Source organism: Lingula anatina, chromosome 3, assembly GCF_051362555.1.
Source record: "Lingula anatina isolate TDL-2025a chromosome 3, LinAna3.0, whole genome shotgun sequence".
Classification (NCBI taxonomy): Eukaryota; Metazoa; Brachiopoda; class Lingulata; order Lingulida; family Lingulidae; genus Lingula; species Lingula anatina.
The window spans coordinates 33320848-33343839 of record NC_141769.1 but is presented as its reverse complement, the minus strand read 5'-3'; the positions used below and the strand labels follow the sequence as shown (position 1 = coordinate 33343839).

The 22992-nt window shown below is 36.7% G+C and overlaps 3 protein-coding genes across 4 annotated transcripts in view; 2 read left to right on the top strand and 1 right to left on the bottom strand.

Annotated features, from left to right (window-relative positions):
- Nucleotides 1-9711, bottom strand: part of LOC106167453 (sarcosine dehydrogenase, mitochondrial) — a 34093-nt gene extending 24382 nt beyond the window's left edge. Inside the window, exons 1-15 of one of the 2 annotated variants that reach the window (XM_087009314.1) lie at nucleotides 9477-9711; nucleotides 8433-8585; nucleotides 7751-7935; nucleotides 7056-7231; nucleotides 6226-6405; nucleotides 5625-5748; nucleotides 5146-5351; nucleotides 4689-4818; nucleotides 4296-4394; nucleotides 3125-3203; nucleotides 2710-2851; nucleotides 2296-2379; nucleotides 1524-1637; nucleotides 818-956; nucleotides 319-429 (exon numbers count right to left, since the gene is read on the bottom strand). In XM_087009314.1, the coding sequence (XP_086865440.1) occupies nucleotides 319-429; nucleotides 818-956; nucleotides 1524-1637; nucleotides 2296-2379; nucleotides 2710-2851; nucleotides 3125-3203; nucleotides 4296-4394; nucleotides 4689-4818; nucleotides 5146-5351; nucleotides 5625-5748; nucleotides 6226-6405; nucleotides 7056-7231; nucleotides 7751-7935; nucleotides 8433-8545 (1882 nt within the window). In that variant the 5' untranslated portion in view covers nucleotides 8546-8585; nucleotides 9477-9711. Of the gene's footprint in view, nucleotides 1-318; nucleotides 430-817; nucleotides 957-1523; nucleotides 1638-2295; nucleotides 2380-2709; nucleotides 2852-3124; nucleotides 3204-4135; nucleotides 4235-4295; nucleotides 4395-4688; nucleotides 4819-5145; nucleotides 5352-5624; nucleotides 5749-6225; nucleotides 6406-7055; nucleotides 7232-7750; nucleotides 7936-8432; nucleotides 8586-9476 lie in introns of both variants that reach the window. The other variant, XM_087009315.1, reaches the window with a different exon arrangement.
- Nucleotides 9712-9810: 99 nt separating this feature from the next.
- On the top strand, nucleotides 9811-11970 carry LOC106167454 (uncharacterized). Its single transcript, XM_087009316.1, has 4 exons — nucleotides 9811-10135; nucleotides 10791-10897; nucleotides 11142-11219; nucleotides 11477-11970. The coding sequence occupies exons 1-4, from the start codon at nucleotides 9961-9963 to the stop codon at nucleotides 11606-11608; spliced, it is 492 nt and encodes a 163-aa protein (XP_086865442.1). The 5' UTR covers nucleotides 9811-9960; the 3' UTR covers nucleotides 11609-11970.
- A 1435-nt stretch (nucleotides 11971-13405) lies between these two features.
- On the top strand, nucleotides 13406-22931 carry LOC106167456 (uncharacterized). Its single transcript, XM_013546243.2, has 3 exons — nucleotides 13406-13811; nucleotides 17886-17968; nucleotides 19708-22931. Exons 1-3 carry the CDS (start codon nucleotides 13507-13509, stop codon nucleotides 19902-19904), a joined length of 585 nt encoding a protein of 194 aa, XP_013401697.1. The 5' UTR covers nucleotides 13406-13506; the 3' UTR covers nucleotides 19905-22931.
- Nucleotides 22932-22992: the final 61 nt, after the last annotated feature.

Below are 22992 nucleotides of genomic sequence, written 5' to 3'. Positions count from 1 at the left end.
TAAAATTTTCAAAACAATTTCAACAATTTCCGACTTAAATATTTTTGTTAGATGGGCTTATTGTGAAAACATGTTTTCCCTGAAAACAGAACAATTGTACAAAGTAAAATAACTTCAAAATACAGAAGCAGCTTTGCAAAGTTTACATGTGGATCAGAACCACTTAAGATAGAAACTGACAAACATGAAGGAAAACAAGAGAAGGATAGAGTATGTTTGTGTTGTCAAAGATAAGGTAAAAGATAAAATACATGTATTTATTGAATGTCCACTGTTTAAAAATCAGGGAAGATTGTTTAAATCTGTGTCACCCATTACCTTCAAACTTGGGTGCATGAGGTCCTCCCGAGCCTGGTTCAATAGCACTGACAGTTAAATCTGCCTCCACACCTCCTGCCTGGTTTAGCATACAAGTATATACAGTGTGACCTACATAGAAAGAAAATTTTCTATTCATTACATAACTATTACCATTATAAGTTTTCAATTTTTTTTCAAAGATCAAGAGCGCATGTTTAACAAAAATGTCAAGACATTTTAGAAAACTGCTGAAATAAGTTTGGCCAAGGCAAGTCCAGAGGGGGGGGGGGGATTGACCCCTTAAACTGGGCTGTCAGAGCCCAGAGAGACTATCATATAATATAAACTTAGTTCTAATCAAAATTTATTTATATTTACTAAAGCAAAACAGATGAGAGTATGTATGTTTATTGTATTTAGAAAGAGAAAAAGTCCTATTTCCACAAATATTGAATATTGTGTCTTTTCAACAATTGTTTTGATAAACAGTTGATTAGAATTATTTTATTAAACTTACCTTCAGGTTTCTGCATATCATTACTGAAGATCCAGTCTGCAGCTTTCTGTGCGTCAGGCCCCACTAAGTAATACTTGCCAAAGTACGACATGTTGAAGATGGCCACTGACTCTCTGCACGTAAGACACTCCTTGCCAATCTGCCAATGGAAAATTTACTAAAATATATATCTCAGAATGCTTTCAGATTTTCACATGTATGATTGAATACCTAAAAGAGCAAAAACTGCTGTGAAAATTTGGAAGAAGATTCATGCATACAGCACAAATTAAGTAATAAAATAATCTTTTTCAAGGCATGTTCATATCAAGATCAACTTGAAAAAGGACGCCAGCCTACAATATATATTACTCAAAGGGGATGGACAGAGGCTATTCACCTGAATAGCCTAATTCACTGTAAAGATTCTCTGGACAGACATTCATATATTGCAAAAAGCAATTTCAATATCGGCTACTGACTGAAGGAAAAATTACAACTTTATTCTTAAAACACAACACAGCTGATGAAATTTTTCTCTGAATCACTTGACAGATTTTTAATCTTGAAAAAAGCATTTGTGGTGCTTTTACTACAAAGAATAGAATTACAGAGTGGCATTCAATAGATACATTCTAATTTAAAGAAATTATGATCTAAAAAATACAGTATCTGTAAAATCCACTATTTTTCCCCAATGAAAATGACAAGTAATTTCTGTACTAACAATATCATGCTGCACAGGGAAGTCAAAGGTATAGTCATTCTGCAGTCGCTCATAGTAAGTATTAGGATCATGGAGTTGGTAGTCATAGGAACCATAGTAATCATAGCTCAGCCGCTGAGGAAATAAAAATACTCATTTAAAATTTAATTAAAAGCTAACAGTGCACAACAGAGTCACTTTACTCGGAGTAATAGATATTGCTTCAAAATCATCAATATGCACATCTTAAATTCATTACAAATGAATTAACAAATTGAGCACATTTCATGCAATGTTTACGATTATACAGTTGTTGGGATACTAAAATATCTATATGTATATAAACTATTACCTTAGCAGGACCCTGGGGGGAATACCACCCACATCTATATCTATCTTATCTATATGTATATAAATTATTACCTTAGCAGGACCCTGGGGGGAATACCAACCACATCTATATCTATCTTATCTATATGTATATAAACTATTACCTTAGCAGGACCCTGGGGGGAATACCACCCACATCTATATCTATAATATCTATATCTATCATATCTATATGTATATAAACTATTACCTTAGCAGGACCCTGGGGGGAATACCACCCACATCTATATCTATCTTATCTATATGTATATAAACTATTACCTTAGCAGGACCCTGGGGGGAATACCAACCACATCTATATCTATCTTATCTATATGTATATAAATTATTACCTTAGCAGGACCCTGGGGGGAATACCACCCACATCTATATCTATAATATCTATATGTATATAAACTATTACCTTAGCAGGACCCTGGGGGGAATACCACCCAGGTCTTTCCCAGCCTTGTCTCTCTTCAAACACACATCCAGCTTCCTCCAGTGTCTAAACATGGCAGAGAAAAAGAAAAATGATTAGCAATTCCTATTTCTGTTAAAACAGACAGGGTTAAATATAAAAATTTAGCTTCTTTTGTTCCTTACATTCTTTGTCTTTGATTGCACATAAGCTTTACAAACTTCAAGTATCCTAAATAGACAAAAAGATATACATGGAACAGAACACTTTCTCTTCATCTTTTAGTCAATGAAAATACCATTCTTTTGTTTATAATATCCAAGTATTCTGAACTAAACATTATTGATCATTTAAACATGCACTATATATTTTAAGAAAATGAATGTTTTAAATGTGAAAACCTTTCCGCGGTCTTACATCAGTGAGGGCATCTTTCCTCATATTTCTACAGGCCAGGGGCTCATCATGAGGGTAAACTATGGAGTAGTTTTTGGCATATGCCTCATGGCTCCTCTCTACGATCCACTTGTAGTTGTCTGTTAGCTTTTCTGTGAAACGTCTGAAGTATAAAAATGAAAAAAATAAATATACAGCGTTTCTTACTGCATGACTATTTAAGTAGTTTTTTTTTTCTAAAGCAGCAGTACACAAACTTACAAATAGAAAGAATAAGCACTAAAAGTACTTTTTCAACTACACCAAATTGCCATTTTAATTTTGACAAACTATCTACTCAAATTGCTCCAATCTCTTATCTAACATTTAATAAGACCTTAATTTCTTAGCTCAACTTTGTGACCAAAAATAAATCAAGGTCCATGCGTTTGCTCACCTGATATCATAGCCGTACATGTCCAGTGTTGGTCGTCCCTGTATGATCCAGTCAGCTAGCTGCTTGGCACAGCCTGCACCTAAACAGGGAAAGTATGGTCAGGTTTTTTTTCTTTTCATACATCTTTGTTATAACTTAATTCATACACATATGTCAAGCAGATGACTAGCAAGGTAATAATAATTACTAGTTTCTACTTCCTACACACTATAATATTCAAAACTATAAGTTTAGATCCATGCATGCGTGCACAAACAAAATTTTTAATCAAATCAAACTGGTTCACTCCAGGTGCTATATGTAGAATTTTAAACAAAATTTTATAAATGTTATCGCATTGAGCTTATCAAAAATTCAAGAAAGATTACCATGGAGAGGTGTATATACATGTGGTTGTACACACATGCAGATAATAATAGCTGTGTATTTCAAATATAAAAAGTTCACTGATTTTCATCATTTTCAAACAACACACACCAAGTCTTCATACCACCAATCAAACAATCACATGTCAACACTGATGAAGCTACCTGGAAAATCAAACGAGGGTAATAACACATCACTGGACAGACTGCCAAGACCAACAAGACAACTTCTGTCACATGACACTGGGACCAACATCAAGCCTGCCACCAGCATACGTATATAGCAAAGATGGTTCTAGAAAATCTGGCCTATTACACTAAATCATCCAGCCAGCTGGGAGAAGACATGATGAGAAGCATGCACTGGCTTTAGGGACCATTCCCAGACCCTATCGTACTACATATGGATCGATATATCTTCCAGAGGTTTTTTGTTAAATTGCAATCAACTTAAGCAGCTTAGATGTCTGTCAAGCCTACTGAAGCTGCTATGGAGTAATTAATTATCGTTTAGCAGCTTCAGTAGGTGTGCCAGACAACTACGCGCTCAAGCTGAAAGCAATTTTAGTGAGAAAAACCTTGGAGATGGATCGATCCTGTTAGATCGATCTAGGTATGGGAACTCAGTCTTAGACTGTTAACTCACTCTTGTTCATCCCAAAACTGTTAAAACCACAGGCGTGGTAGAAACCTCGAACCTCCACCGCCTCCCCTAGCAACGGCTGGTGATCAGGAGTAAATGCCTCTGAAAGTGGTGATTGGTTAAAATTGATAACGAATTTCTGAGAAGAAATTTCAGGACTTACTTAAGTTCATTCCTAAGCTGTTAAACCCACAACCGTGAAAAAATCCCCTCACTTCTGGCGCCTCTCCAAGGAGAGCTTTGTGATCAGGGGTGAACGACTCTGAAATATAAAACAATACAAAACACATGCATGCATTTACTTCTTATATTTTTGATCTAATTCTTTAAGTTAATGTATGCAAAAATTATTCACTATAATTCAATAATTTTCTTATTGAAGAAAAACATGATAGATAATAGATAATAAAAGATAAATATGACAGAAAAATTTGCATGTTACATCACTTACACCTTTGTTGATAGGGAAATCCAAGTTCTACGTACAAACTAAAATAACTGAGGTGATAAGACTAAAAGAACAAATGAACTTATGGTCGGCTGTCCCTGTTTTTACCTGGCCCACAGACTGTAGACTTGATTCCGGTGTCTCCTATCTTGGGAACTCTGTTCACTGCGCCCTCTATATGAACACTGAACACATCCCAGTCCAGGTCAAACAGGCTGAATGCAAAGTCATCCTTAACCTAAGTATAGAAATAACATCTTAAAGATAGTATATTTTATAACATTTATTGTACACATTATACAAACATTATCACATAGGCCAAACATCAAATGGATGTTTTGTTTGTTGTTTTATTTTCTAACAAAATTAAGCAAAAATTTTTAAGAATCACTCCTGCAGGCTGACTATACAAATTTACTTTTTCCCCTTAAACCTCAAATCCAATTACTCACATTCACCCTCATTTCATTACTTTTTTAATCTCAAGTTCTCTAAATTGGTAAATATGTTTCATCTAACAGAAAACTTTATTTCAGGCTCTGCTTTCTAACATCTTATTACTTACATCTTCCCAAAATATGGGGTTAGGTTCATAGCCACCGACTTGCAAGGCATCGCCCTGCAGTTTGAGGTAGACTGAGGCATCATGGTCTCGTACATTGGGCATGTTCTGAATCCCCTCGATCCTCTCCGTCACCACGTACGCATGGCGCATAGCAACCAATGGGGTCTTTACACCTGCCATTTTACCAATCTTGGGTGCCCAGACACCTAGATATTAATGACATAGAGATTTTACTTAATTTAGCTTAAATTTAAAGGAGCAATAAAGCTTTTTTGTATAGATGCTTTAAGCAGAGTTGATCCTGCAGAAACCGTACATTTATTAGTATACTCGTCACATTTCAAGGTCTTTGACATAAAGTGTGGGATTCTAATAAGCTTTATATGCATGATGAGAGAGAGCAAGTGAAAGAGCGCAAACATGTGTATGTGTGCATGTGTTTATTGACTTTTATCCTCTCATAAATATATGTGATATACCTGTACAATTGACCACACAGTTAGTTTTGATGGTCCCACTGGACGTCTGGACAGCCTGGACCCTCCTGGTGCCAAAGTCATCAGTCTGGACATCTATACCGGTCACTGCACACTTGGTCAGCACCTGACAGCAAGAAAATGTGAAGCAAACATAGTGCAGAAATAATAGCCACAGAATTTGAATAAAATAAGGCATTAATTGCCAATAATATTGACACGGAACAGTGTTTGTAACTTCAGGGAATAAGCTGTGCAGAGACACAGTGCAAAACCAATGTACGTACATGGTAAAATTTTGTCATCGCTGTTTATATTCAAGGCAAGAAAAGCAATCTTCTCAACCTTGAAATGATCCGTGGTAAAGTATAGAGCTGTCAGCCCTGTAACACTGCTGAATACTGCAACACTCTACAATATTGGCCCCATTCAGAATAGGGGACTAACTTGTCAGAGGATCAAATATGGCAGCCCACTACAAAGCTTGCTGTCTAATCCGCTAATAGAAACTGAATAGATATCCCGTGGGGAAGTATTCAAGAGGATCGGCCATATTTGACCCTCGGACTAGTAATTCCCCTATTCTGAATGGGGCCATTCTCACCTTCCCTCCCAGTCGTGTAGCAGCACGTGTGAGCGCCGTGCAGTAGCCCGCGGGGTCTATGGTTCCATCTCCTGGACTGTACACAGTGCCGTAGACGTCGTCCACATTAAGCAGAGGGTACAGCTTTTTGGTCTCGGAGGGGCCCAACACGTGGGACTCAATACCAAATACTTTGCCAAGCTGGAAATAGCAGTAAACTGAGTCAATACTGGGGTGGCGCTATTGCAATTTTTTTCGTTTAGCCAAATTACTTTTTCATTGCTTTTTTCTCCAAATGGTTTAAATTTGACTAAAATGAGTCAAATCAACTCCAATTTGTTTTGCCAATTTCAGTCAGTTTTAGCATTTGGCTAAATTGGCGAGTGTTAGCACTATCCCAGCAATATCTGGTACTTGCTGTGACTTAATTACTGCTTTTAAAATTTCAGTACCCAAACATGTGCAGACATATTAAAGACCTTTAAAAACACCTGGTTCACTATACCAAATACTTTGCCAAGCTGGAAATAGCAGTAAACTGAGTCAATATCTGGTACTTGCTGTGACTTAAATACTGCTTTTAAAATTTCAGTACCTAAACATGTGCAGACATATTAAAGACCTTTAAAAACACCTGGTACTTTTGAAAATTAAAACTAAAAGACTTTTTGACAACTGACCATAAATTTCAAATGCCCCTAAACAAACCTAGTAACTTTTAGCAGTTCTTGGAAATTTTATCCGTCATGGCCAGTAGGACCCATAGTTTTAGCATGCTTGCATGAGTGTAGCAGGGTTCTAAGCAATAAATATTATCATTATTATAACTATCAGTGGGTTGAAGTACTCACTGTGTGTAGTCTCTTGTACTCATCCAGTCTTTCCTTCCTGGAGGCGATAAAGAGCCCCCCGTTGTTAATCCAGCCAGGGTTGACCCCTGTCTCCTCTTCTAACTCCTGCATCAGGTCACGACTACGGTTCAGGAGCTGGATGTCAACATCATTGGGCCGAAGACGCCACACTAAGCCTGAAAGGACATATATTATATCTATTCTGACTTCTGTTCTGGTATTTTATGCTACACATCACCAACAGCAACATCTGAGATGAATATTCAATGAAGTAACCTTCATGATTCCAAAGTGAAGAGTTGGTTTACAATAAGAGATGAACTATATTCACCATGTGTGTGTAGGAGTAAAGGGTACAAGTGAACAAAAAGGGGATTTATTTACTTATCAGATTTCTGTGACTGCTAATAATACCGTTTAGAAAGCAGAGTATTTTCATTTTTCAATGGGTTGATTTAAAATAAAATTATAACACAGGGTTATCAGATATGAGCCTAGGTTTAAAAAAAAAAAAAAAAAAAAAAAAAAAAAAAAAAAACCTCTGAACATTTATCATGGACACCTAACCTGCCAGCGGGCCAAGTGCCGCCTTAGAAGTGAATTAAAAAACGTGGAATTCTGTGTTTCCGCAGAAATAACTCATGTCTGGTTATTGATATAATTCTAATATTTCACTAGATCATTTGTAAGCTTACCAGCAGTGTGCCAAGTTGTCCCAGCTGTTAGATCATCTTTCTCCAGTAATACAACATTAGTTTGGCCCATCTTGGTGAGGTAATACATGGTGGCGCACCCTATAACACCTCCCCCTACAATCACCACATCTGCCGACGCCGGGACCTCTGTGGGCGCATCTTTTGTGTGATCTTTCAGCTGATGTCTAATGAAACAAGAGTAAACAAAATTATGGTAAACAAAGTGGGGTACACACACGTTTTACAGTAATATATAAATACTACATTATTGTCAATACTGTTGAGAAGAACAAGTGGGCAAATTTAAAGTGTTTTTGAGCTTTTGGAAGATGATCAGTTATTTACGATATATGCATCTTGTTTAATCTAACCTTTGTACATAATGAGATTAATTTTTTTAATTAAAATTCAAATTGCCCCCCTACGAACAGCTCTTGAATGCTGCATCAAGCATGCCAAAAAAGCAGATCCACTGTGACAAATTTTAATTCAAATAAAGAAATAATGACACCAGCATATTCTGGCTACAAAGCATGAAATATTTACATTTCTGCTAGCAGGCAATATAATAACTTCCTGTTGAATGATGCTGGTTGGCAAGTGAATTTTTTTATACCCAGAATTGTTGTAATTGAAAACCAGACTAAAAGCAGAGATATATCTTAATAAAAAGTTGATTTACTCATAAGGCACTCCACTCTGCACGCTCTGAGTACAGAATCTGCTGAGCACGGGGGTCCAGCGCCTCCTGGCCGCGTTCTGCCCACACAGCAGTATTCTCCCCGCACGCAACATAATGGCTGGTCTGGAGGTGGATATCTATTTACTGCTACTGCTGGAATATGGAAGTGTATATAGCATGTCAATCTACAGGTGAATGAGAACTTTTACAGTATTCAACATGATGATTGTAACAAATAGGAAATGTGTTTAATTTCAAATTTATACTTAAGGGATTTAAACAACATTATGTCTGATCTGAAGATGGATTTCTATATACTGCTACAGCTGGAACGTGGAAATATGGCATATCAACCTATGAGAGCTGAATTCAGCTATTTTGACAAATAGGAAATAAGTGTAGCTTTTAAATTTATATGTAGAGATTCTATATATTATGCAACTCCAAGGACAAGACACTCATACTTGAAATAAACTGGATTGGGCCAGAATGTTTATCTGAATCTTGCTTTTTTCCATCCCTAATAAAGATCATTTAATTGTCGTGAAAGACAACAATAAATTTTCCAAATGCTAAATTATAACATGTAAAATTCACTAGAACAAAATCCAAGTATAAGCTAAAACACATACATGAAAATATCATCATTTTACTGTGACATATGACCTTCCTGTATAATGTTGTCTTAACCCCAGTCAAATGTAAACATTTTATCTGTGGAACTGAAATGCACTTTGTTTCATCATCAACTATGTATAATTTATGTGCAATATTTCATACTTGTTAAACTGTTAATACAAAAGAAACACAAGCCTTGAAATATCTATACACAAATTAAAAAGAATGTGGACTTATTTCACATCACTGCGTGTCCGCAAAGAGCAGTGAGTGCATTACATAACCAGAAGGTCCACTTCAAAACACCGCTACACTGTACAATACACAGCTTGTGTTTCAGTCTCGTCATTCGAAGAGTCGTTTAAAGTTTGAATATTCATAAGAAACTTAATCATAATATTTTTCAGATATCAAAAGCAGTCTCACCATAGAGTCAAGCAAATTATCCAAACTTGGTTAGAGCAGTTTACCAGCTGCAAGGCCTCGAGTTGTAATCACCCAGTTTTAGCTGAAATCTACAGGTCAGGAATAGGTCGCATGCCCCGTGTTGTTGTTTGTGTGGGCTGGATATAACTGGTTACATCTGGTTGACAAGTGCTCGCAAACGAACAGTACAGACAGGTTTATTAAAGAATTCGACGACAGAATAGAAGCATTTTCTACGGCTTGTTGAATAACCATGACAACGAAACCATTTTTGAGTAAAACTGTTATGTTGATACACAAATCTAATTTTACCGCAAGTATACCTCTTCTTTGTTTGAAGGTAATAAAATTTACTTTGACGCATGCGCAAAATGAAAGCGGATATTTTAATTTTCTGACAGCCAAACTTCCAAAACTTTACAATTAAATCGATTTATTGTTGAAATGAGAGATTCAAGGCATTTACCAACAAACCGAAACTGACATGGTTCGCCCAACTCAGTCGGGTAGCAGTCGTAGAAAAGCTGGTCCTAGCTCAAGGAGGACCCCGCCAAGTTCACCTCGCCGTCGCGGAGAAGCCGCGCCGTCAACTTCAAGTCCAAGACGAAGATCTCAGGAAAGAGCCCCTGCCGGCAGTGGAAGGCGTGTTCAGGAGCCAGGTATGTGTCACAGTGTAGAACTTGGCATCTTAATCAATGTCATCTCATGTGTTCAACGTTTGTCTACCCCCACCACTGAATGATTAGGATCGTGTGTGTTCCGAGCTGTGCTCCTCCGCCCCCTGCATTTCACGTTTTTTTTTTCTTAAGGTCCACTTTCATCTATGGAATGCAGGCTCAGATTAACAATTTCAAATATGGCTATGTTCATGTATTTGCATAACATTTTTTTAAATGTTTGTAAAAGAAAAATGGAGATCCCAGGGGTGGATCCAGAGATATTTTCTGACAGTCTTCCGAATTATTTTTGTTAATCCATCTTCCATTTATGACCTTCTTGTGAAAGAAAAAAAGTTAGGTATTTGTCAATGTTGGCTTTAAAAATTCAGACCATTTTCTGTAAGACTTAGAAGACGGCTCCAGTTCGCCCCCGAGTTCCTATATCTGTAATATATACTGGTACTGGTTAATGTAGTAATAATAAATAACTGTTTCAAACAAAAGCTATATAGCAGAAGTTAAAATTAGAATAATGTAGAATGATTAACATTAAAGAAAAAATTCTTTATTATCTTATTTTTTTTATTTTTATGGGAGAGGGGATTATTTGATACTTCTAAGTTCTAGTACTTATTGGGGTTATTTGACGTTTCAGTACCTCAACGTAGAAGATACCGCCCTGGTACCAGGGCATTGATGGAGATCAGAAAGTATCAAAAATCTACAGATCTGTTGATAAGAAAACTGCCATTTTCTCGAGTGGTAAGAGTTAAAGAAAGGCCATCACAGAAATTTATCAAACACAGTTCCTGGAGTGGGAATTGCTTAAATAAATTTGACATGGAGAGACCTATTGATGTGTTATTAAATGCCTCAGAAAAATACTTTATTTATTTAAAAATTTGTTTATTATTTTGTAAATAATATCCTTAATTTTTTTGCTAGATTTTTTTATATGTATCCTGGCATTTATCTAGGATGTGTAGGAGTCTTCTTAATTTTCTAGGTCAGGGAAATTGCATTAGAAATGTACTCAGAAGATTTGCTAAGATGGCAGTCAATGGCTATCATGGCTCTTCAAGAGGTAAGCTGTGTTAAAGCTAAAAGGATTTTTACCACATGCTTACATCACTGAACATTTTTTAAACTTGAAATGGGAATTTTTTTTTTTTTTTTTTTTTTTTTTTTTTTTTTTTTTTTTTTGTGGGTAGTGTTCTGAGTACGGTTGCCCATGAACTCAAAGTAATCACCTTGCTTTTATTTCATTGATAAAGTGTCTTTCATTTATGTATGATATGTGTACATTGTATTCTACAACATGAACTTCCTTTCTGTTTTCAGGCCGCGGAGGCTTATTTAGTTCACCTGTTTGAGGACGCAAACCTGTGCACCATACACGCGGGAAGAGTAACTGTTATGCCAAAAGACATTCACTTAGCGCGCAGGATCCGAGGAAGGACTGATATAAGCTGAATGAACATTTGCACCACTGCTCTTTTTGGAGAGGGTTGTATATTATTTTAGATGGATCTTATTTCAAATAATGTCGATATTTTGGATACTCCCACACAAATCATTGACTTTATTTTGCATCTCAGCAACTTCAAGAGGCAAAATGTCTGCATGTTTGAGATATTTTTGCTGCTGCGAGATGCTTGTGAAAGGAGACTTAGGTTGTAGAAGTTTTAACTCTTATAATTTATCTGGTCCAAACAAGTGGCATTCTTGTAATTTTTTATGTTACTGTACATAGAGAATTTATTTTAAATATCATGTAGTGATATCAAATGTACATTTTTTTCTGGAATAAATTTTACAGTTTGTTTTTAATACAAGATTGAATTGAATAAACTTGTAAATATTTTTCAAGTTAGAAACTGGTGACTACCCTGAGTGTCGGAGCAACGTAAAAGCTAGCTTGTTAAATATATACCTTGTGATGGAGTCGCTTTTACTAGCTCTGACGAACAGCGACAATCTGAGGGCGTTCTTCTTCAAAATTTTGCCTGGGGCGCTTCCATATTTGGAAGTCACACATCACAGCTGTGTCCGCCTGGATCCATATTTGGAAGTCATAAGTCTCGTACGTCACAGGTTTGGCCGCCTGGAGCTGCCTTTCCCGCCTCGCGCTGAAGTTATCTCGTGCAGACGAGACAAGAAGCAAAGTGCCTGACGAAGTTTGAATTGAAAATATCTTGCAGTCGAAGGTCAGTGCCACAATAGAAGCACTATTCTGCTTTAAAAACTGATTTTGGTGTAGCCATTGCGCAGCCCTTATAGTGGTATCGGGCATACAGTGTAGCTGTCAAATTTGGCACACGGCAAGCACGTGTATTGCGCACGTGTACATCTCAGGACTAAATGTTCTTTGATAAGCAAAAACATTGGATATATCTTTTCTGTTCGAAGAATATTATTTATTTTTTCACTTTACATCTTAAATACAGCAAATAAAATTAAATAAAGCAGAATTAAATCTGTTTTACGTTTCATTTTGGTCTGATGACATTCAACTGCAGATTCACTGCGGAGCAGTTCTATTTGATTGATGGAAGTGTAACATGGCCGCTGGTCACTAGAGCCGGTATTGTTGATATGGGTTATATATGAAATCAAGATCGAGCTGGCAATACCGGAATCTAGAACCTAGGGTACTGGTGACTGGTGTTTTCTTCTATATATACTTGATATACAGTATGGGATAGTCCACACAAAAGTAAACGTTTGAGTTACCTCAGTGACATATGTTTTGTGTAATATTTGCATAATTGATTTGGCACTTCAATTACTGTTATTGCAATGAAAATAATGGAGGGAAGTCAAAATTCTACCAGTATTTCACTAAATGAGGCACATGGCTGACTTTTTTTATGAATTTAATATCCGTTTACAATTTTTTTTTATTGGTAAAGATTGCTGATGTCAGTGTAGGTAAGTGATTGCCAGTGAAGTTAGGCAGTATAACCTTTTAGTCTGTTTCAGTAATTATTCTCATTTCTTGTGAATGTTCAGTTTTACAGTACATGCTTGAAAAGCTCAAAAAGTCATGAAGCTAAAAACTAAAGTGCACTTGCTTCCAAAGTTAAAGTGTCATAAAATTATTGGCACATCCCAAAGCATAAGATAGAGAAGCAAGCGGGGGAAGAAGTTATTCATATTCAGTCGATAATTGCACTTTTTAGAATTAAAATATTATTTGAATTCAACCAAGAACAACGCATTTTCAATGCTTTCATCTTCTCTACCGCAATGGTCGTCTCACAGTTCGGCAACATCTGATGCACCCTTCATTTGTCAAAACAAACATGGAGTCCCGCTGAAGACGACGATCTCTTTCCTTATAAGTAGCTGTTTTCTCCAAATCAATCACAATGCCAGGGACAACACCAAAGACAGTCCAAGAGGATGAAATGGCCAAAGCAAAGATTCTCGTCAATACACTAAAGGAGAAGGGTATAACATTACTTGCTATTGATTTTGACCGTACGATAGTGTCGGTGCACACGGCGGGAGCATGGCGGAGAGGAGCCGAGACTTTGGCCGAGTACGTGCGTCCCTGCTTCAAAGCAGCACTTAAAGCAGCCTTAGCTGAGACTTTAATCCACGTCTGTGTGGTTACCTACTCCCAGCAGCCTGAATTGATCAGGGAAGTGCTCAAACATGCCTTGCCACATAGGTAATTTTATTTCATAGATGTGGATTCATGATATATTTCACCAATGCTGTACATGGTGAATATCAACACATTTACTTTTGATAATTTTGAATAAATCTAGATCCTCTCAACCCCAGCTCTTCTCTGTCACAGTTTGGTAAGTGATGTTAGTACTGGGTATGAGTATACTAGTACACACTATTTCTGGCATACAAGGAGACTAGATAGATGAAATGCAAACAGTAAACATCAAGTAATAAGCTAAGGGTCCATTCCCAGTGCAAATATCGTTCTACATAGATTGAGCCAACTCCATGGGGACTTTTGCTGAATGCAATCAGATTAACATGCCTCCTCTTGTTTCCAATGACAAACATACTCATAATCACCAGCTTTCTGTCTACTCCTCATTGCCAGGAGAAGGCGTGTTAATCTGATTACATTCAGCAAAAGTTGCTGCAGTACAGGATAATTCTACAAGAAATGTGTCATTGGGAACAAACCATTAAATGTTCCAGGAGGTTTGTAAACTGCATATACAGTTAGTTGTAATTTCTAATAATAATTGTTGATGGAATGTTTTTATATTCATCACCCCATGAGCAATGCATGGTGAATTCTGTGTTTCTTTTATTTATTTTATTCAAAACTGTTTCTGAAGTGATATATCCAGGTGGCTGCATTGATGTATCAGCCACTTGATTTGCTGTGACTGTTCCTAGATAAAGCAGAGTATTTTTATGGTATATTTCTTGCCCCTCAGAATAGCATCTTGTAAGAATAACAGGTCTGATACATGTAGGTCGAGTTGCCTTTAAGTGTAGGTATGACTGTGTTAGCAGGTTTCATTAAAGTTAAACAGTTGTCTGTTTACAGTTTTAGCATTTTAATACTATAAATTTGCAAGTATACTTTTCCACCATAACCAGTTTAAGGTTTTTTAATGTATAGAAAACTATAAAATGTTTTGATTTAAAATTTAAAGTGAATATTGCTCCTTGTTGGACTTGTGTGTCGGCATAGTTTTCTTTTTGACATAACCTGTTTGTATAATAGAAATAATTTAAGTTCAGCCCAGTCCTTTATGTTTAGAGTGAGAAGACATGATTTAGTGCTCACGTAGGAGATATGGTTCAGTTGTAATGGTCCACCTTACAGGTTGTGCTATAGTTGGTAGAGGTTTTATTTCTTGAGCTGTGTTGAAATTGCTGAAATTGCTTTTGTTCTGTAAAAATAAGCAAAAGTTATACCATGTTCCCAATGCTTTGGCGAAAAAAAAAAAATTATGAAGTCTCATTCTCTGGGGCAATAAGTCAAATTTGTTTTGTGGTTGTTGAACAAGGTGTATGCTGGAAAGTTTATTTCTTGTTATTATGTCACTGAAGGTGGTGCCTTGTTCACCACCTATTACTTAGAAAGTCGGCTCATCTATCTTCATTATAGTTTGAGATCCCTGTAACAGGGTAGTTGTTGATTACTAGTCGGAGGTTTCCTTTTTATGCTGTGTAGAAGTTCAAGAGCAAGGGCATTCATGTTAAGTTACAGTGCATTAAAATTTTTAGAACTATATTCTTAGTGTTTTGGATTTTCTAGAAATTTTAAAAATTGCAAGGTAACTTCCTCAAAATAGTGGCCCTTGCACATTCACAATATTGATGCTGCAAGTACTTCCCACTATAGACAAAAAATAGGAAGCAATTATGAATATTTAAAGAGAATGAGTAACACTTTATTATCCCTGAGTGCTGATTGCTTATCCACTGGTCTAATCCTGATGCTAATTTTGGTAGCAGTGAAATTCTAAGCTTGGCTTGTGTTCAAATAGTCTGGTTCTTTAAAGTCATAAAAATACAGGAGGAAAATTATAAACATGAAATGGTCCATGGACGTGGCTTTAGTCACACACTAGAAACCTTTTGAATAATGTTCTATAACTGAGGAATTGTCAAAATTTTTTTATCAAAGATTAAAATTTTAAAGATTTTCCATTTGCAATAATACCAGAACTCTCTGATTTATCCCGGCTAACAGTACGGGTAGCAAGGCATATTTTTAGATATCATGAAAAGATATCATGAAAGATATTTGTCTGTTTTCCTGTTGGGTTCAGAAACTATTTAAGGAACACAGGACATAAAGAATATAGACCAAAATAGTGATGTTTGAAAGGGGGGGGGGGGGAGGATGGCGGTGGGGGGGTGAATTTGTTTTAGTCAAAAAGAGTGCGTAGCACACACAGCCAATAAGATCAAGGAATGTTTTTTTTAAGGACAATATATAAGAAGTGGCTTTCACTAATTTCCTCCTCTCTGCCTGTCCTCTTGCCCCCCCCCCCCCCCCCAGTCATTGTTTTCTTCCTTGTTCTCTCTCCCCTTCTCACTCCCTCTCGTGTTGCAGCCCTAGGTTTTCTTATGCCTACAACATGTGCTCACACTAAGGCTCTGTTCTCACAACTTTTAGATCGATCTATCACCGCGGGGAGTCTCACTAGATTACTGTCAGATAATCCGCCTTAAGTGTCCGTCCCCGCCTACTACAAGCTATAAGGGGTAATTAACTTTCGTGTCCGTCCGGCTGACAGCTATTTAGCGTGAACCCCCGGGGAGTTAGGTCGATCCAATGTAGGTCGATCTAATCTATGAGAATGGGGTGTAAGTGTGTGTTGTACACATCAAAAAACATAGATAAGCCTGATTGCACTTGAATCTCTGTGCATCTGTTTTATGACCAGCTTGTTATGCACTAAATATTCTGAAGAATAAGTAGGGTTTCTGGATCATTGCTATTTTACTGGATCCTTAATCTTATTGTGTGTAGTTTGTTATTTGCAGTATTTTGATGTCCATTTATGACTAGTTATAGGTCCCATTCAGAATAGGGGACTAAGTAGTCCGGGGGTCAAATATGGCCACCCACTACAAAACTTGCTATCAAATCCACTAATAGGCACTGAATAGATATCCCTTGGGGAAGTATTCATGTGGGTCGGCCATTTTTGACCCTCGGACTAGTTAGTCCCCTATTCTGAATAGGGCCTTGGTGTACTCTTTGCCTATTTTTCAGGGGCATTGCAATCTACATTTCACAGAGTGTAAACGCACAGGTTGAACTTTTCAATTAGGCTAGATGCTTTTAGGCTTGAATTAGTTAAGAATAAATGTACTGTACATTTTGAAAGGGTATTTAGATTAGTGTGAAGCCTGGAATTCCACACTGGCAGAGATAAGTGTAGTAGCTAATGGCAGAGTTGTAATGACCTGAAGGTCTCTCTCTTTTGCTTGCTTCATAAAATGCCCAAATTGTATCATGCCCTGAATTTCAGAGTTCTTATGCTGGGGTGGCACTGGCAGTTTTTTTCTCTTAGCCAAATCACTACTTTTTCATCATTTTTTTCTCCAAATCGTTGAAATTTGACTAAAACAAGTCAAATCAACCTTTTGTTTGTTTAGCCAACTTAAGTCAGTTTTAGCATTTGGCTAAATTGGCGAGTGTTAGTGCAACCCCAGTTATGGTGTTTTTCCTATATCCACCATATAGGGACCATTCCCACAGATATTTGGATCGATCTATCTCCCTGGGGAGTCTCACTTAATTGCCATCAAACTGGCTGGCTTAAACATTTGTCACGCCTAGTAAAACTGTTAGGGGGTAATTATCTTTACCCCTACTAGTAGCTGATTCGGTAGGCATGACAGACATTTAAGCCTCTTGAGCTGATAGCAATTTAGCGTGAACCCCCAGGGAGTTGAGATCGATCCAGATGGATCGATCTAAATATGGGAACCCAGTCTGACTCATCTTCCCTGTGTCACAACCAGAGTTTGAAAGGAGTGATTTTGATTCTACCCAGCATATGGTCTGGTTTACAGCAGTGCTAAGATATGCCACTTACAGGTGCAAGCGTCAGATAACCTCGGACACTTTTGATGTGCGGTTTTAATCTCTTTCGGCCTCTGTCTCTGTCTCTCTAATTCCATCTGGGAAAAGCTCATATTTGTCCACTTTTTAATCTTGTCTTTCTGTAGTTTTTTCTCTCTGTAATCTGCACCTCACACCTCCAGGCGATAATGTGGATATATTTTCTTTTTTTTCCAGTGATATAAGTAAAGTGATGATTAGAGCCAGCACCAGGGACTGGGTGAAAGAGCTACCCCCCGTCGCAGGCTTGACTAATCTAGGTAATATTTATATATGCTATTTTTCCTTACAGTATGTCTGCATGTGTGGGTTGAGGTGTGTGTGTGCATGTGTATGAGTGCATGTGTGTGTGTATGAGTGTGTGTGTGTGTTTGCTTGAGTCATGAGTGTGTGTGAGTGTGTACACGTGTGTACGTATGTGTGTGCGTATATAGGAAGGGTGCATGGGTAGCTGGGTGTGTGTGATTGTGAGGGAGAGGGATGGGTGTGAGGGGGGAGGGGTGTTTGGGTTGGTGGATGCAAGGGGAGGGGGAGGGTGTAGGTTTGTTCTCTCTGTATATTTCATATTATTTCCAAATAGCTCCAAAATGTCCATCACATCATAACTCTGGCTTGAAGTACAGAGAAATTGGACACATTCTAGAATAGATTTTTGCTTTCTTTTAGCCACAATAGAGTGTATTTAGAATTCTGTATGTTGGAGTGAGCACAGTAGTTGTACAGTAATGATGGTAATAGACAAAATATAAACATGCTCAGACTGTCTGAAAATAGAAATAAATCCCGAAAAGTGCCATTTACACTTGTTTTATTTAATCTCTTTCCCTATCATTGTTGTTGACCATGTTTTCCATTAGTAAAAAAGCAAGGTCTGGTTATATAATGGGATAGATTTGCATTCCTGTAACTGTTTATATATTTTGAATGAGCCAACACTTGGAGAATCTTCCTTGTAGTGTCTCCTGGTAATTACTATCAGTTTGGTGTCAGGGATAAATCACAAATGTCAAATTATTGAATACATTATAAACCTTGTTATTCTTTAAAATGAATCTAAGCCACTCATAATGCATTTCTAGGAATGTGATTATTCAGGGGATTTGCTGATTTCGGGGATTTTGCCCAGACACAAAAACATCCTAACATCTGATTTTCCATGGGATTTCATAATTTGCGGGGCTTCTTGTCTGATTCTATCATATTTTGGGTTTATCAGATTTGTAACCCTGCATGAATATTTGAATGATTGATCAAGTATAATTTGTTAGCAGAAAGATCAATCCAAAAATATACTCGTGGCATTTTCTCTTCTCAACTAATTAACATCACTAAGTACCTGTTTTTGTCCTGAAGACATATATATCTCCCTTTAAAAAATGAAATTGATAGTGCTGCAAGAGATTGTTTCATTTAACACAAAGTGAGAATACAAGGAAAGTATGTAACCACTGTCTTAGTTTAAACCAAGTGAATTAAAAAAAGACGAGGCATAAGATATTTTAAAGAATATTTCTGAGTTTGGAATCAGATAAAATTTAGCCAGTAACAATATGGAATTAATTGGAAGGTTTAAAATATTTTATTTATTTATTTATTTGCTTATTTTTGCATGCCAAATCTCCACATATTTATCCTAAAATGCACATCCTTTTACTTTGGGAATGATATTATTAATCACATAGAATTCTACTGGGTATGAAAGAAGTAGGAAGGCAAAGGAAGGTTTTCTGGTAAAGAAAGATCTGTGTTAAATTAAGCTTTCTGCTAGTGCTCCACCAGGTTAACTGATGAATTTTTTTATTTTCATCATAAAGGCACTGAATGGTTGTACTTAACACCAGCACAGAATAATTTTCTATCTGACTGCAAGTGCAAATTCTCTGGTCATTTTTACGGTGTAAAGCTACAGGAATCCTTCAATTTTGTCCTATAAATAGCATTTGTTCTGTTCTCATTGAGACTCCTATCTAATCCTGGTGGTTATTTTCTGTTTTTTCAGGCAAGGAGCAGCATATAGCATCAGTGGTGACTGAGCTCTATAACAGATACCACCTAATGGTAAAACCAGGGGAAATTCTGCTCTTTGACGATGACTTAGAGAATGTCAAGATTGCTGTGGAGTTTGGACACAAAGGATTTGAAATTAAAGAAGATGTTTCCCTAGATAGTCTTCTACGTTACGCTAAAAACTGCTAACTGAATATATTTACTGTTTATATTTTAAGGTTGAGCCACTTTTTTGGTAAAATTTGAGAAGTTCAGGGTTGTCAACATTGTAAGCGAGAAATTTTAAAATTTACCGAAATATTTCAAACACCGTCTTACCATTTTTTCAAAATTTTCTCAGTATTAGTCAGACACAATAACATATGATCCCAGACTTCTTTCTTGACACTTACAACTGATATTTTTGACATTTTACTTCAAAACCAAGTCTGTCTTGATTTAAAGAGTTGTAACCATATCTGGTTTATATGTCATTGACTCGTGTCCTTGGTGATGGAGTGATGGCTTACACAACAAAAATCAATAGTTCAAATGCGTGATATGCGTGGAAATGTCTGGAGTTGACAACCTTGGACAAAAGAATTGCCTTTGGTTAAAACATGGAGAGAAAAGCAGTCACAAAATGCTCATGATACATTATATATAAGACCTGCACTGTCTGACTCTGTCGGGGAAAGGGGGGGGGCGGCACAGACTATATGCCAGGTTATTCTAACTCAACACAGAGATCTGCAAAATGTGAATTTTAGGATGCTAATTATTAATTTTGTTGGGGTCCTCGTATTTTTAAGACTCCCAGTGTAAAAATAAGTGAAAATAGAAAGAAAAAAGAAATGGGTTTTAGGTAGAGCCCTCAGAAACCAGACAAATTTCCTGTTGAGGACAAAAGTAGCTGTTTGGGGCTAAATCAATGATAAATTGTCTTGCATGGAATGTTGATTTGCACCTCCAAGTTTGTTCAAATACAGAGTGAACATCATGAGAAAGGCAGTGTGTTTTTGGAATGAATAAAAACAGGCCAAAATCAATAAGGTAAACTTGCTTTTATTGTAAAGCCGTTCCCCGTATATTTGCACAGACGTTGACTTCATCCAGAAGGGATGATATCCACACCAACAAACCACCAAATACCAGGAGTTTAGATGTATGATGCCTGGTGTGAGTTTACTCCAGACTGCTTTCTGTGCAGAACAATAATCCATGTGATGAGTTGGTATTTGTCCAATCACTTCACTGGGTACAGAACATAAATGTAAACCATATATGAATTGAAGAGTATATTGCAAGGTTGTCATGGCAACTGTTGCGTCCAGAGCCACTGTCACATGGGGCAGTATATTTTAGCAATAGTCTGTACCAGCACACTTGGAAAGATGGGCAATTTATTAGTATGGAGAACCTGTGAATGGGAGTAAACATCCTTGTGGTGTGATACCATGTTAGAACTTAATGTCAGAGCGTATCGGTACAGTCTGTATCACTAGAGTATATCTCTTGATGTGAAGTTGGACATGTAAAGAATTATTGTTGTCTGCAGTTTATTGTAAAGAACATTGCATAGTTTACCCAAGTGGATTGTTTATGTTATAATTTCAGTTTACAGTGCACAATTATATAGAACTACAAAGCAGTGAATGTACTTGAAACTGGCCTGGTCCACTTTGAGAAATTGACAACTCCATATCCTTGCTGATATATATATAGGGGGCGCCCAAGGTTCATTGGTTCGAAAAATTGTTTGTACCTGCCTCTGATGAACATTACTTTATTGCCAGTACACTAAAGTGCATTCAGTGTAATCAGCTTGATTGCCTGTCACACCTCCTTGAGTAGCTAGTTAATAAGGTTATTACCTCCTAGCAAATTGAGGAGGCGTGTTAGACATTTAAGCCAATTACAGTGATTGCACTAAGGGAAAATCTCCTCTAGAGTTGGATCGATACAGCTAGTACAATTGGTTTATCTGAACACTATCTTAGAGTCATTGTTCTTTTTTTCTCCCCACATGTAAAAATGCAGTATACAGTTTTTCACATTCAAAGCATATTTATCCTTTTGTATAAATGTTATATGTATATATATTTATGTACATTCTGTTTGTATTACTTTCTTAATTGTTGAAATGGCACAGAGATTTCAAGAGTGGAAAATATTTTTCCTTAAAATGCTGCACAGAAAAAATGCTCCAAAACATTTAGGATGGTAGGTCCTCACTGTAAAAACCTGATATGTCAAGTTTTTATGTATTTAGATTGTAAACTGATTTATTCTATTGATGGATGTGTGCCTTATTTTAGGTTCAAACCTAAACCATTTTGTCGGGAGTTCAAGCCACTATTGTGTATATTATTAGTTTACCATGACATTTATTTAAAACTTGGTGCTGTAGCTTTGTAGATTCATGACTATATGGTGTCATTGTGGGAACTTACAAGCAAATTCAAGGATGTTGCTGAAAGACATTGTATAAAGTATAAATTGTGCAAATGGATCTCTAGTTTTGAGATTGTAGACCATTTCCGTTTAATGTGTACCAACCACTGTTATACATCAATTTTGGCAGTTTATTTATTTATTTTGCAATATGTTTTTAATGTATTAAAGGTAGCGTGTCAGAGATGAATCTCCAGTTAGGTAACCAGCTGTTTAGTAGTGATATTCTGTTTTCTGTAAGGCTGAATTTCTTTCAGATTGATAGATTGGGGGAATTTTGGTATGTCACATCAATAAAAAATTGGTTAGACAAGAAATAAATTTCAGTACATAGCAGAAAGTGTTAAGATTTCTATCATTGATGGTAAACACCCTCTGCTAAAAAAAAACAACTTCACATGGTAGTGTTAGAATATAATATGTATTATTACCATCAAAGTCCTTACAACTATTAGAATGCCAAAGAATGAATGTGACAGATAGTTGCCTGTCGTCTCCAAGCTTGCTATTCTTTGTGATGGTTTCGGCAGTCTTACTCAAGTATTTGTATGTGTAAGAAGTAGCAAAATATATCTGGTATCTGTGTCAGTAATAATTATGAAGTTATTATTGTAGTTTGTTGATGTTTGTTTTGCAGGATATTATGTGAGATTAAAGTTCTGAATTAAAACTTACTGCTATTACTGACCGACCTTTTCCTTTGTATTTTTCTATTGTGCGAAGATTTGTTAATTTATTTTGAATTTAAGGCGGAATAAAAAGTGCATAATGTTCCTTTTTCAATGTAGTATGGCCTTTATGTCACCCCCCCCCCCCCCCCCTTCCCCCAATTGGGGAGATATCA

What these genes read in the sequence shown, in the direction of transcription:
- LOC106167454 (XM_087009316.1), top strand. Translation starts at nt 9,961, where the DNA reads ATGGTTCGCCCAACTCAGTCGGGTAGCAGTCGTAGAAAAGCTGGTCCT. An exon ending in AACTGCCATTTTCTCGAGTG is followed by an intron (nt 10,898 to 11,141) that starts GTAAGAGTTAAA and finishes TTAATTTTCTAG; the next exon opens with GTCAGGGAAATTGCATTAGA. An exon ending in CTATCATGGCTCTTCAAGAG is followed by an intron (nt 11,220 to 11,476) that starts GTAAGCTGTGTT and finishes TTCTGTTTTCAG; the next exon opens with GCCGCGGAGGCTTATTTAGT.
- LOC106167456 (XM_013546243.2), top strand. Translation starts at nt 13,507, where the DNA reads ATGCCAGGGACAACACCAAAGACAGTCCAAGAGGATGAAATGGCCAAA. An exon ending in AAACATGCCTTGCCACATAG is followed by an intron (nt 13,812 to 17,885) that starts GTAATTTTATTT and finishes TTTTTTTTCCAG; the next exon opens with TGATATAAGTAAAGTGATGA. An exon ending in CGCAGGCTTGACTAATCTAG is followed by an intron (nt 17,969 to 19,707) that starts GTAATATTTATA and finishes CTGTTTTTTCAG; the next exon opens with GCAAGGAGCAGCATATAGCA.